At 34.1% G+C, this 12,107-nt stretch overlaps 3 protein-coding genes across 5 annotated transcripts; 2 read left to right on the top strand and 1 right to left on the bottom strand.

Annotated features, from left to right (window-relative positions):
* Positions 1 to 1,853: 1,853 nt before the first annotated feature.
* On the top strand, positions 1,854 to 3,790 carry LOC121801435. 3 transcript variants are annotated; one of them, XM_042200919.1, is made up of 3 exons: positions 1,873 to 1,997; positions 2,492 to 2,524; positions 2,674 to 3,790. In XM_042200919.1, the coding sequence occupies exon 3, from the start codon at positions 3,085 to 3,087 to the stop codon at positions 3,676 to 3,678; it is 594 nt and encodes a 197-aa protein (XP_042056853.1). In that variant the 5' UTR covers positions 1,873 to 1,997; positions 2,492 to 2,524; positions 2,674 to 3,084; the 3' UTR covers positions 3,679 to 3,790. The 3 variants fall into 3 exon arrangements, with proteins under 3 accessions (XP_042056851.1, XP_042056853.1, XP_042056852.1); XM_042200917.1 differs by lacking the exon at positions 2,492 to 2,524 and having other exon boundaries at positions 1,854 to 1,997; XM_042200918.1 differs by lacking the exon at positions 1,873 to 1,997 and having other exon boundaries at positions 2,018 to 2,524.
* Positions 3,791 to 4,879: 1,089 nt separating this feature from the next.
* On the bottom strand, positions 4,880 to 8,001 carry LOC121798299 (deubiquitinase DESI2-like). Its single transcript, XM_042197228.1, has 4 exons — positions 7,586 to 8,001; positions 6,308 to 6,569; positions 5,471 to 5,538; positions 4,880 to 5,248 (listed from the first exon to the last, which is right to left on the bottom strand). Exons 1-4 carry the CDS (start codon positions 7,718 to 7,720, stop codon positions 5,003 to 5,005), a joined length of 711 nt encoding a protein of 236 aa, XP_042053162.1. The 5' UTR covers positions 7,721 to 8,001; the 3' UTR covers positions 4,880 to 5,002.
* Positions 8,002 to 9,827: 1,826 nt separating this feature from the next.
* On the top strand, positions 9,828 to 11,984 carry LOC121798300 (probable RNA-binding protein 18). Its single transcript, XM_042197229.1, has 5 exons — positions 9,828 to 9,939; positions 10,917 to 10,951; positions 11,232 to 11,305; positions 11,386 to 11,512; positions 11,585 to 11,984. The coding sequence occupies exons 2-5, from the start codon at positions 10,949 to 10,951 to the stop codon at positions 11,876 to 11,878; spliced, it is 498 nt and encodes a 165-aa protein (XP_042053163.1). The 5' UTR covers positions 9,828 to 9,939; positions 10,917 to 10,948; the 3' UTR covers positions 11,879 to 11,984.
* Positions 11,985 to 12,107: the final 123 nt, after the last annotated feature.

The following is a 12,107-nucleotide window of genomic DNA, read 5'->3' as shown; positions in this document are numbered from 1 at the left end:
TCTTTTCCTAATTTCGTAGTACAGGAATAACATTTGAGGGTTAGAGTAATATCTGAATTTTATTTTATTATATTATTTAACACAGTAAACCCCTTTTCTTTTAAATTACATAGTACTAAAAAAATACCTCAAATAACAAGGTTGAAATATTATACTCCATTCGTCCCTCTGCAGTAGAGGCGTTTCATTTTCAGCACTCGTTTTAAAAAAATGATAATAAATAGTTAAAGTAGAGAAAAAGTAAACTAAGAGAAATAATAATATAGAGAAGACTTTTATCTAGATTATTTACTCTCTTACTTTACTCATTCTCCATTTTAACTATTTATTATCATATTTTTAAAAACGAGTGCTCAAAATGAAACACCTCTGCTACATAGGGCCGGAGGGAATACTATCTTTTCATATTCTACTTCTATCTCATTCATTCGCTGTGTTATATAATAATATCATCATTAGTAAAATATTACAGGATAATAATTTGACACGAAATATAAATATACCATCACATTTTAGTGTGGCCCACAAAGATCTATTGATCCAAGCCATGTGGTGATGTGGAAGGTAAGTTGCGACACCAGTAAAGATAAAGTTAGATATTCAATTTAATACAAGCTGACTCTATGAGGTACTCTTGTTACATGTTACAATTGTATTCAATAAATGAAACCATCCACAACAAGTTAACAAGCACGAACTTAATTAATGTGATATTTAGATGATACTCCACAATTAATATTGTCAGATATCCAAGATCGTCAAAACCGTCATTGGAGGCTTCATTTACTTAAAAAAAAAAGATAATCATAAATCTCTTTTACTCATTATAATGATAAATAAAATATCAATGCATTATAATATTATTAGCCATAATAAAAATATGGTTCTGCAATGGGAAATATAGACCAGTATTTAGTCCATGCGAATTTTCTTACGGAGTTAGGCCCAAATATTCATTTCGTCCGCATTTAACTGGGTTTCGGTTGTGGACCTTATTATTTTTGGGACCCGGCCCAATACTTACATCGGCCCGTATTACCCGACCCGATAATTTTGACATCAAGAACTATAATCTGACACGCGTCATTAAAAACAAATTTCTTTTTAATGTTCGAAGACATTTTTTAAGATACTAAATTACTAATAAACTAAACCGAAATTAACATTTAATTCGAGGCTACTTACAACGAAGACGTTATCAAGTGGCCATTGGAAAAATCTATAAATGATCAATCCTGTCAGTATTTTTTTAAAATGAAACTTTATTTGAAATAATTTTTTTTTAACTAACGTTTTAAAATTTGAAGATCGAACATGGATATTATAGGGTTGAGTTATAAAATACTAATATGGAGATTGCAATTTGGATAGGAATGCACAATGAAAGGAAGAAAATTTTGATCAAAACTTTTCAAGAGTGCGAATTTCATGATGAACTTCTCTCCTATTTGGTAATCCAAAGGGTGATTGAGTAATTTCAGCTCCCTCTACGAATTTTACCAACAACCCTAAACAACACCATAACACTATATAGCGATAATAATAATAATAATAATTTAAATTGCAGTAGTAGTCAAATTCTGGTGTTCAATTAATTTGATGCTACTACTAATTAGAACATTAAATTGTCAAGCTTCAGTGTTTCAATATTTTTTCAAACGTCCCTATATAAATTGATGATTTTCTGATAATGTTAAAAATGACAATATTTCAATAAGAAAAGAAATTATTTATTTTAATGGGTAATTTTTTAACATAATTAAAAGAAGAAATTTTGTACGTAACTGAAACTTGATGATTTGGAACAGAGCAGATTTAACCAAACATCCATTATTAAAACGGCTTGTGTCTTAATTAAAAGGGTCTTCTACATTCGAATCCCCGAAATTCATCTCCGTCTCCTTTTCCTCTCTCACCTGTGATCGAGTATTTTAATCCCTGTCCACAACCACACCCCCCCCCCTTCAAACCTTCACGCAGCAGTTACAGATCCACAGGTGCGCTTTACATTGTTACTTTTATATGTTTGATTGGATTTTTTGGAGGAAATTCGGTGATATATTTGCGGATTTTGTATCTGAAGTCAGATTCTTTGTCAAATGGATTAATTTGTGTCGTAATTGAGATTTTGGCACACCTAGGATAAATCTCCCAACTGCTAGAGGTTTTTGTTATCTCGCATATTGTTATTGGGTATTTGCCGGGTTTTTTTTTATTGGGTTGAGGCATTATTCTTTCTATTCCACCAGTTGGATCTGGATTTGGTGACGGATATCTATGAAGCGATGGTTTGGTTTTAAAATCCAACTACATAAAGTATTGATAGAATCTAATTAGGGTTGTATGTAAGTCTTCTCTTTTAGTTGTGTTTTTGAATATTCGTTTTTGAAGTGTGTCTGAATTTTCCTTGCAGCGTTTATATGTATCTTATCTTTGATTTGATCAGTTTTGAGTGGTGAATGATTGGATGCTCTCATATATTTTTGTGTAGGAATTGTGTTGGTGGATGTGTTATATTGTGGAGGTGATGTGTTTTTTTTTGGTTTCTCAAGACATTACATGTTATGGTAGTTAGAGCTATCTGAATTTCTTGGTTGTTGTATGATTGGAAATCATGTTGAGTTTTTCCTTATTATCGGGAGATGTATACTGAGTTGTGTATCATTGTTGCAGGAGTGTTGCTAATCTGAAAGAAATACTACTTGTTCTACAATCAGTTTGTCTATCTTTAATCTAGTGAGCCTTAAATGAGTGGTAGGGCATGTGGGATATTGAGAGGAATGACGTGGACCAGACACAAAAGTTCTTACCAGTGTACTCCTCTTTTAGTGCCGGATGTTTCTGTCTGGGGATGTAGTGTGCCTAGATTGAGGAGTTCATTCAGACCTGAGGCTGTGTAGTAGATTTGGTGCAATTTTATTTTTTGAGTTTTTATTTAAGTTTGTTAAAGTACTTAGGAACTAGTTACACGAAATATATAGCTAACAAGACAATGTATAGTTCTATAGAGGTGTTTGCTTGGGAAAATTGAAAGGGAATCGTAGGAGAGTGTAGCATTACAAGCTATTGTAACAGAATAGTATAATGGAATGTGGTAAAGCAGCTTCTGGTGTTAAGAAAGGCAAGAAGAAACAGGTGAAGGATGATCTAGACCGCATGAAACAGGCTGAAAAGAAAAAAAGGCGTTTGGAAAAAGCTCTGGCTACTTCTGCTGCCATTCGGTCCGAGTTGGAGAAGAAGAAGCTGAAGAAGAAAGAAGAACAGGACAGGCTGGATGAAGAAAGCGCCGCTATAGCTGAGGCTGTGGCACTGCAAGTCCTACTTGGTGAAGACTCTGATGATTCAAGTAAGGGGTTGCTGAAGAAGCACGAAGAACTGCCATTCTGGCATCATACCAATGATCTCAGCATCTTTATGGGGGCAGAAGGACTTCCGTTTGTTCATTGTCAAGATTTATCCAGTTATTCAAACGAGAATGTTGCTAGCACTTATGACGCTCATCAGTGTGGGCACATGTGGAGTCTCGGGAGAAATTCTCATTTCTTGGATTCATCTGATCTCGGGAGCAGCTTCTATCCTCGATACTGGGGAGAAGAATATCTTGCTGCACAGGCTGTTACTTCTCTTAGCATAGTTGATGAGGATGATGTAGGCTGTCTTGCTTTCAACCGTATGTAAGTATCTCGAAAGGGTAAATTCGAAAAGTATGAGTTACTTTCATTATATAAATCAGGGTGAGTTCACCTGCCTGTATTCTCCATAACATGATATTGAATCTTATTTTGATTCTGATCGTTGAGCCTTTTATTACTCCATTATGTTTTGGTAAAGATTTCTTAGCTTGCTCAGGATCAATCAAACTTTCATAGGTAATTGCAGAAGAAAAGTCATATTTATATGTATCAATTTTGTTAAATTGTTCTGTCTAATAAAAATATTTTATGTTCTTGTATCCAGTATCGTTTATATAAACTGATTAGATATGATTATTCCACCCCTTACCCCAATCTGGGCCAGGAAAATAATGGAGTTAAATTGAAAGATGTGAAGAGAGATTAATATTAAAAATTGTTGTATATGTTTGTGCAAGGAAATTTCAACTAACCAAAATCCCTATTTTAATTTCTTTTCTATAATTTTTAATCATCTACAAGATGCATGGTTGGCCGTTAATAATGATAGCGTTTGGATTCATGAATACAAGTGGGGTTGGAGAGTGGACAAGTATGATATAATTTAATTGTTTGAATCTGATTTGTAATACAGTATGATATAATTTAATTGAATATTTAATTTAATGAAAACAAAAATAAAGTGATTTGATTTCTATGACCAAGATGCCATATTTGTATATCCGTGTAAAAAGCGATAGTAACTATAGTAATAGGATTATGTAGTGAAACATCTTAAAATAGAAATTTAGACAATTATAAAATACTCCATCCATCACCTAAAAATATAAATTTATTCCTTTTATCCCCTAAAAATAGAAGCTTTAAGATCTATCTCTTTTAATGTTACCATCTTATTTATTAAAACTCTTGGCGTTTTAGAAGTTCTTATTTTCTAGGAACAGATGGAGTATAAAATGATCCGTTATTGAATGATACAAAATTTTAGATATAATTGTTGAGTGGGATAAAATAGAAAAAAATGTAGTTAAAATAAGAGATAAGAATATTTTTTTATTCCTTTTCATATTTGGAATTAAAACCTAGTGGCTGAATAATTTATGCGAAACTTGAATACAGTGGAATGCTGATTAGGTTTTAGGTGTATTTTGTTGGTAGAGAAACTTCCTTTAACGGAAACATCACTAAAAAAATGCAAATTGAATAATAACGAAGACCTGAGCATGGAAGGTGTATTCTGACCAAAATTGAATTTGAAAATATGCAAATTGAATAGTAATAACGAAGGCAGTTAACGGTGCAATATAGTGTTGAAACTGAGGAAATTCTCAATTGAATTTACAACAGATAACAAAGCGGGTGGGACAGTGTCAGTTGAAGGTGAGGCCGGCTTGCTTGACCACCACTTCATCCTGTTTTTCCATTTCTGAACTCGCGGATGGCTTTGCACCAGTTGAGATAAGGCTCTTGAACCACGTACCTTGGAATCTAGGATTTCCTCTACCAGAGTTTCCAGGAGACTCAGGACCGACAACCGAATTGCTCGATGCAACTCCAGCCAGATAACGGTAGGCTACTTTGCTGGCATTTACAATCTCGGTTTTTGCTTGCCTAAACTGCAACAGCAGCAATGCACATCAGAGGGTATTAGATATTAGTAGTAAAGACCCAAGCAGAAACCATATCTACAGCTAAGGCACACAAACACATGAAGTTGCCTTATGTTTGATTGAACAATGAGAGCAAAGGAGCAGACCAGTTTGTGGCAAAACAAGGTTCAGATGGAAAAATCTAAATTAAGGAGTACTTAATTAAGTTTGACAAAATTCAAATCTTACTTGATAGGCCGTGTTTCCAGCTATTTCAACAGCAGCGTCTCCAGCATGAGCAAGCCTGTTTACCCATCCTGTTAGAGAGCCAGTGAATGAAGAACAACATCATCACATGGTGGTAACCAAAATAAAATACAGATTACAGCAATGAGTATATTTACTCCAAGATATAATTTCATCAATTGACTCAATTCACAAACAAAGTTGGGTGTCTTTGGCAGTCCATAATCAGAATCCAGAGGATGTGTGGAATCTCTTTTCATTTGAGAAGGTAGTAAACTACAAGTATGTCCCTACAAAAATGAGTATTGCCCATGCAAGCATTGAGAAACCAAAAGAACAGATACACTAACATGATGTTAAAATTAATTTAGCCAAGCCTCACTTCAAATACAGTTCATCAAACAGACACAATTTCACTTTATCTTACTATGATTTGTTGTACTAGGGTAGGGGACATACTGAAAGTACAAATTGTCAAATATTCAAAATTATCCAAAACTGAACCAAATTCTAAGACAAATCATTTTATATTCTTCATTAGCTTTAGCACTTCAAGTGAAATTATTTTCTAAGAAAACATGAGCACCAATTTGCTTCAGATGATAGAACAGTAAAATGTGGGACAAATAAACACATTCTTAAACCCAACCCAACCCAACCAAAGGCGAACCTTCATACTTGCCAGTAGTCTAGTGATACATCAGGAGAGCAGAAAGCAATTATTATGAACATGTGAGAGCATACTTCAATGTTGAATCCGAAAAAAATAGACAGAATGGCCAGAGCAACCATACAAAATTTCCAAGGGAAAGAGAACAAGTGCGAATACCAGGAACTTACCAGGAAGCTTTTGTACGCCAAGTCTTTCACAAAACTCATCGCAGAAGTGATTGCAGTTTTTTGATAGCAAATCATATGACTGTCCAGGCCACTCTCTACTGAGTTCTCTAAGGATCTGATTGACCTTGTAGATAGACAAGGATGTTTTTCCAAGTTTAATAGTTTCGCGGTATTTATACATTGAATTCTTTGTTGCAGGACAGCTAAACACGCCAGTACCATGTTCACAGAACCCAAAGGACCATTCATCTTCTCCATAAACCTGTTGAGCAACCCACATATTAACAAAGGGAACAACAAATGAGTCAAATCTATTAAGTAAGAGCTATAAAACCATAGCCACGCGATACACATAGCACATGAGTGCTCAACAAGGTAAAAAACAAGCAGGTAAACCAATAAAAAAACAATGAGACGGGTACATAACAATATAAGTATAAAATGAAATACCATGACCAAAGGCACTTGAGCTTTTATAGCATACAATATTTTATGGGTGTATAGTTGGTTCCATTGACAAGCATTGTTTCACATCAGAATACTAACGATGAGATATACTAGTAGTAGCACTTATTATAATAGATGTCTAAATTACTTCTAAGTCTAACAGTTGAGTGAATGCGAAATTGAGGGTGCCACACAAAGAAAGTAAGGTGGTCTGGTGAAAGAGAATGCCAAAACATAATAAACTTCACCATATTTAGGAAACAAAACCGAGAGTAGGATTAGAACATGAGTCCGCAATTCCTCATAAGAGTACTTTGATTAAAATAATACTCACAAATTAAAGTATTGTTGGGACCTTCAAAAGAAAAAGAGCCACACTGAGATAAATTGCCATCATGAATAGGTAAATTATGTTTCAATACAACAACCTAAAGTTCAATCATACTGCCTAATATTATGTCCCCAACACACAATTTTGTTAACGTTGAACTGAAAAAAATGGCCAGCGCATGCTCAATGTAGAGAAATTCAACTTTGAAAAAACAAAATTCGGGTCATATTCTATATTAATTTTTTTTTCCAATCGTTGACGCCGCCCAAAACAAACCAAAGAAGAGGCGCTCCACTAACCATCCTAATACCGACATAGTAAAACAAATGCTTGCTTCAAATCAACTACACAGAGTAAAACCCTAGATCTACTCCACAAACTAACCGGTGAAAAAACCATATGAAAAGGAACTGAAAGTGACGCATTCAGAAAAAAAAAGTAAAAATAAAATGCAAACAACAATGTAGGATTAGGAAAACGGAGAAGGAGATTGATGAAACCTGAACGGCGCTGTGGAAGATGCCGCCGAGACCAATTCCGTCTTTGAAGATCTTGTTGATCTGCAAAATAGTGTTGTTTGTTTTGTCGTTGCCACTGTTGGTCACGTCGTACACATGGAGGATCACCTCTGTCATCCTAAATTCAATTCAAATTCCACAACAACACTTTACTATTTCAGCGTCTCTCTCACGCTATACCTATATATGCTATGTGTGATTGTGAACGGAAATTCAATGAATCACGCCTTAATTTGAAAGAATAAGAAGAGAGGGTTGAAGAACCCAACGATTGTGAGCAATGGAGATTGGGGTTTTGCTTCGATGTGCGAGAAATTCAACAGAGAGGGAAAAAAGGTAATATTTGTACCGCCCGAGAGCGGGGGTTTTGTGTTTTTGTTTTTGTTTTCCTTTTCCCTTTCTTTTCGATTCTTACTTTTTCAAATCAACATTATGAATATATAGGTTCTGAAAATATTCAAATCCTTCTTCTGTTCTATTTAGAACAAACAACTATTCCACAGTATTTCCAATTTTATTTTATTTTAATAATTTCTTTACCAAATTTATTGTATAAATGAAGAGACTCAAGTTGGAAAATAAATTCAAACAAATCGATACACTATATTTTATCCATGTAATGCGCCATACGACATTATCTATGTAAGTTGATAATCTCAACCACTCAAGTCAACTTTAAGATAAGATTAAATTACACTTATTTAAACATATTTTATCTATGTAATGTGCCATACGACTCTTAAAGTTTAAATTACACTTATTTAAACATATTTTATCTATGTAATGTGCCATACGACATTATCCCGCAACAATAGTCGACATATTATTCCAACAATTCTCAAATTAATGGACTTAAGACCTATACTTTATTTGGGTGGAACTGATAATGAACAAACAAATTTGCTCCATATATCATTAGATAGTGGAGAAGGTATAACTATCAAATTATGTAACAATGTTCAGTACTTAGGTACTTGTATAATATTGTGATATAGATATAGTAGGTTGTGATTAGAGTAGAGCAATATATTCCATGGTAATATTCTTCTTCTTCTTCTTCTAAATAGTGATAGAATTTGTGCGATAAAAATGCATTTATAGTTTGTTTATGTACTTTTATATACTACTATTATCGTGTTTTTTTTACTGGCTATTCCTATTTATTTGTATAGAAGTATTGACATTTATTATTTCATACTCACAATATTACTGTTTGCATGTAAGAAAAAATATTGATGGTACAAAAGCTGGTAATTTATTATTCATATAAATATAATTAGTACACTGAATAAGGAAGAGTTTAGGAAGGCGTGCTGGAACGCCATAGCCATAGCCATACAGCAATTATAAAGGGAATAAAATGATGTGATATGATACGTATGGTTAGGCATTCTTTTTTAAAATTTAGTAAATTAATAGCTATAGAAGGACATGAGAAATGCATGTGACATCGGAAGATTAATGCCTGATTTTCTTATATCAACAACCAACACGGGATTTGTGTTTTTATTTATTAAAAAAATAATCAAAAGCTCTCTATTTCTCCAAATCTGTATGTTTCTTGTTTTGTTTTGATTCCAGAGATGATTCTTCGTCAGCATTTACAAATTACAGAATATGTCGTTTCTTTTATTTTTAAAGCTATTTTGGCTTTTGCTATTTGCTAAATTGCATATTATTAGAAAAACGGTCATTCTACTTTGACCCAATTTAAATTAGGAATAATATTCTATACATGAACCATACTCACTCGCAAACACAAACATATGAATCATTGTAATTATTGTATTTTGGTCGAATTTTGTAATTACTATTAATAGTTCATTGCACCATATAAAAATTGATGATTTTGTTGTCATTTTCACTATATAAAATTGATTTTATAAATTCAAAATACGATATACTATCATTTTTAAAATTCCATTTTCTCATATCAATATTGATATCGATACATTTTATCATAACTAAATATTATTAATAAAATAAGAAAATTTGAGCTTCACCATATTTTTCTTTTGAAATTCTTTATTATTTCTTCTCCATACGGATCCTTTTATCATTTTTGTGAATTTCATCAAAAAAATACTCCTATGATAGTAAGATTTAAATATATTTTCTACTTGCACGATTCTGAAATATTTGAGGTAACAAAAAAATGGTTGGGTGAAGGCCCAATGAGAATACGACCCACCCTTCTTCCCAATTTATTTTATAGTACTACTACTAGTAAATAAATATCGAAGCCTGAATTTAAATCAGCACATCCTCCTCAGCAATTCAGGTTAATCAAATTTTCCGGCTTAATTTAATCGGACTGCAGAATCGCCGAATAACGGGTAAATATTCACCTTTTTAAGATGATCTCCTTTAATTTCATGTGTTTTGGCCTCCCCTTGCGCTAGTTTTTGATTCTAGGGTTTTGAATATATGCTGGTGGTCGTTGAGTATCCCTATTTTCTGCTGTTCAGTAACCCTATGTGAAAATAGCAATTTCGTTGTGCGGAACATCATAGAAAGCAGACCGCAAATTTCGATGTTATTTTCCCATCTTTCGTAATCGCTGAGAAATAATATTTCGTTTTATATACGATCAGAAACTAGAAGGCGGTTTGTATGTATAAAAAGGTAGACTCCTAAATAGTATGCCGTGAGAAAAAAAATATAAAATAAGATTGTTGTTCCGGTTGGGTGTTTAATACACTGGAAAAGGCAGCTCTGACGTATTGATACCTACCAATTCTTATGCTGCTTATTGTTTTATCACTTTAATTGGTGTAGTACTGTTAGTTTTCATTTGTTATCTGCTAGTTTCTGACATAATTATAACTGCTAGATGGATTTCGATCCTTTCACAAATTTAAACAAGTGCTTAACTCTGAGTTTCGGCAGATTTAGCAAGTACTCTGAGTTGGATGTTTGCTTCACAAATTGTATCTGCTTCAGGAGGAGTTTGTATTTCATGACTCAGAAATTTTACCCTCATTACTAGGATTTTTCCTATCTTAGCCTTTGAATCAGATATGAATCAAACAAAATCATTTAATGATGGAAATTCTGATGGGTGTTAGAATATCCTAAAGTTCCAATCTATCTTAGTAAACAACGGATTAGCCTTATACTACTTTTATCTATCTAGGTTAACCCTCACAAGTAGCCTCCAACCCTATCCAGCACACCTTCCAGTCAACCGCCTCATTATTGCCTATACTGCAGTCACTAATCCTGTCTTTTGGGTTTATAGTGGATTAGTGGGTTTTGATGAATATTGATGTGCAAAGTCGTCTCTAATAGTAAATTTGTTTAATGCTTGCAGGTTGATTTATATCTTCACCAGCCTTCGATAACATGGTATTGCTTTGTCCTACAACGCGTATCTATTCTTGCCTGTACCTGGTCTTATCTTATGTTGATCTTGCTTATATTTTAGAGTCAGGCCAGATGTGATTATCCATACTCTTTATGTTTATGAATGTTTTGTGTTCTTCTATACGTGCGCTCATTAGTACTTTTCTGTCTCATTTGTCTTTTTGTATGGTTTGAGAGGTTACATACACGAAATTTTGTACATGCGATTGGCTGCATTTTCTATTTATCAGTGCATTGAATCAGTTTTTTACGACAAGTGCAGGACCATTTCAACTTTCATGATGAGAAGGCAGAGAGCAGATTGTATGTTGGTAACCTTGATCTCAGGATAACAGAGTACGTGAATGCCTTATTGCCAAGTTCTTTTAAGATGTCTAATTTCTGATGGAGTATATGACATGGTTGAATCTCTGCAGGGCAGCTCTAATCAAGATGTTTTCTCCATTTGGAAAAATTGTATCCGAAGACTACCTATGGCATACTTGTGGCCCTAAGCGCGGAGAGCCACGGGGTTATGCTTTCATCCAGTTCAGCTCTAAAGAGGTAAGTTTCTGTTTCGTGTTTTATTCCTTCACATAGCAATAACTGATTCCTGCTTTTAAAGTGAGCATGCAGGAAGCTATTCGGGCCAAGGAGGAGATGCACGGAAGAATGGCTTGTGGACGCCCATTAGTTGTTCGTCTTGCCAGTGAGAAATACCCAGACGGTGCAGTTAATCATTCCAAGACCAGTGAAGGGAGCAGGTCCCTTCTCTCTGGCGGTAGTGGCAGACAAACTAGCCGGAGTGCTAAGATAGCCGCGATCAAGAACAAACTGAAGGCGATTGATGAAGAAGGCCATAGAACCTCAAAAAAGCAGAAGCAAAGCGATGAGCATTGCATCAGTGTCGGGAAGCCTCATCAAAGATGAAGCCTTTTTGTGTTGTACTATCGTCGGGAGCAAGATGCAGCGGTTTCTGTATTGTCTCTACTGTAATTTTATTGGAACTTGCAATGAAGACACCGATTTTATTATCTGATACTATTACTATACAAGCATTTTTTTCAAGCATTGCGTGAGATAAATGGTAACAATTCCTTGAAGTAATAAACAAAATTTGTCTGTTATCTGAAGAAAAGAGCGATCACAATTCACTAGT

Source organism: Salvia splendens, chromosome 4, assembly GCF_004379255.2.
Source record: "Salvia splendens isolate huo1 chromosome 4, SspV2, whole genome shotgun sequence".
Lineage (NCBI taxonomy): Eukaryota > Viridiplantae > Streptophyta > Magnoliopsida > Lamiales > Lamiaceae > Salvia > Salvia splendens.
The sequence above is the reverse complement of the archived record's forward strand: the minus strand, read 5'-3'. Positions and strand labels throughout refer to the sequence as shown.

Excerpts from the sequence above, each read along its gene's own strand:
- LOC121801435 (XM_042200917.1), top strand. The coding sequence starts at position 3,085 with ATGGAATGTGGTAAAGCAGCTTCTGGTGTTAAGAAAGGCAAGAAGAAA.
- LOC121798299 (XM_042197228.1), bottom strand. The coding sequence starts at position 7,720 with ATGACAGAGGTGATCCTCCATGTGTACGACGTGACCAACAGTGGCAAC. Across the intron at positions 5,539-6,307 it reads TGGCGTACAAAAGCTTCCTG|GATGGGTAAACAGGCTTGCT; the intron begins GTAAGTTCCTGG and ends GCTCTCTAACAG. Across the intron at positions 5,249-5,470 it reads CTGGAAACACGGCCTATCAA|TTTAGGCAAGCAAAAACCGA; the intron begins GTAAGATTTGAA and ends CTGCTGTTGCAG.
- LOC121798300 (XM_042197229.1), top strand. Across the intron at positions 11,306-11,385 it reads CTTGATCTCAGGATAACAGA|GGCAGCTCTAATCAAGATGT; the intron begins GTACGTGAATGC and ends GAATCTCTGCAG. Across the intron at positions 11,513-11,584 it reads TCCAGTTCAGCTCTAAAGAG|GAAGCTATTCGGGCCAAGGA; the intron begins GTAAGTTTCTGT and ends GTGAGCATGCAG.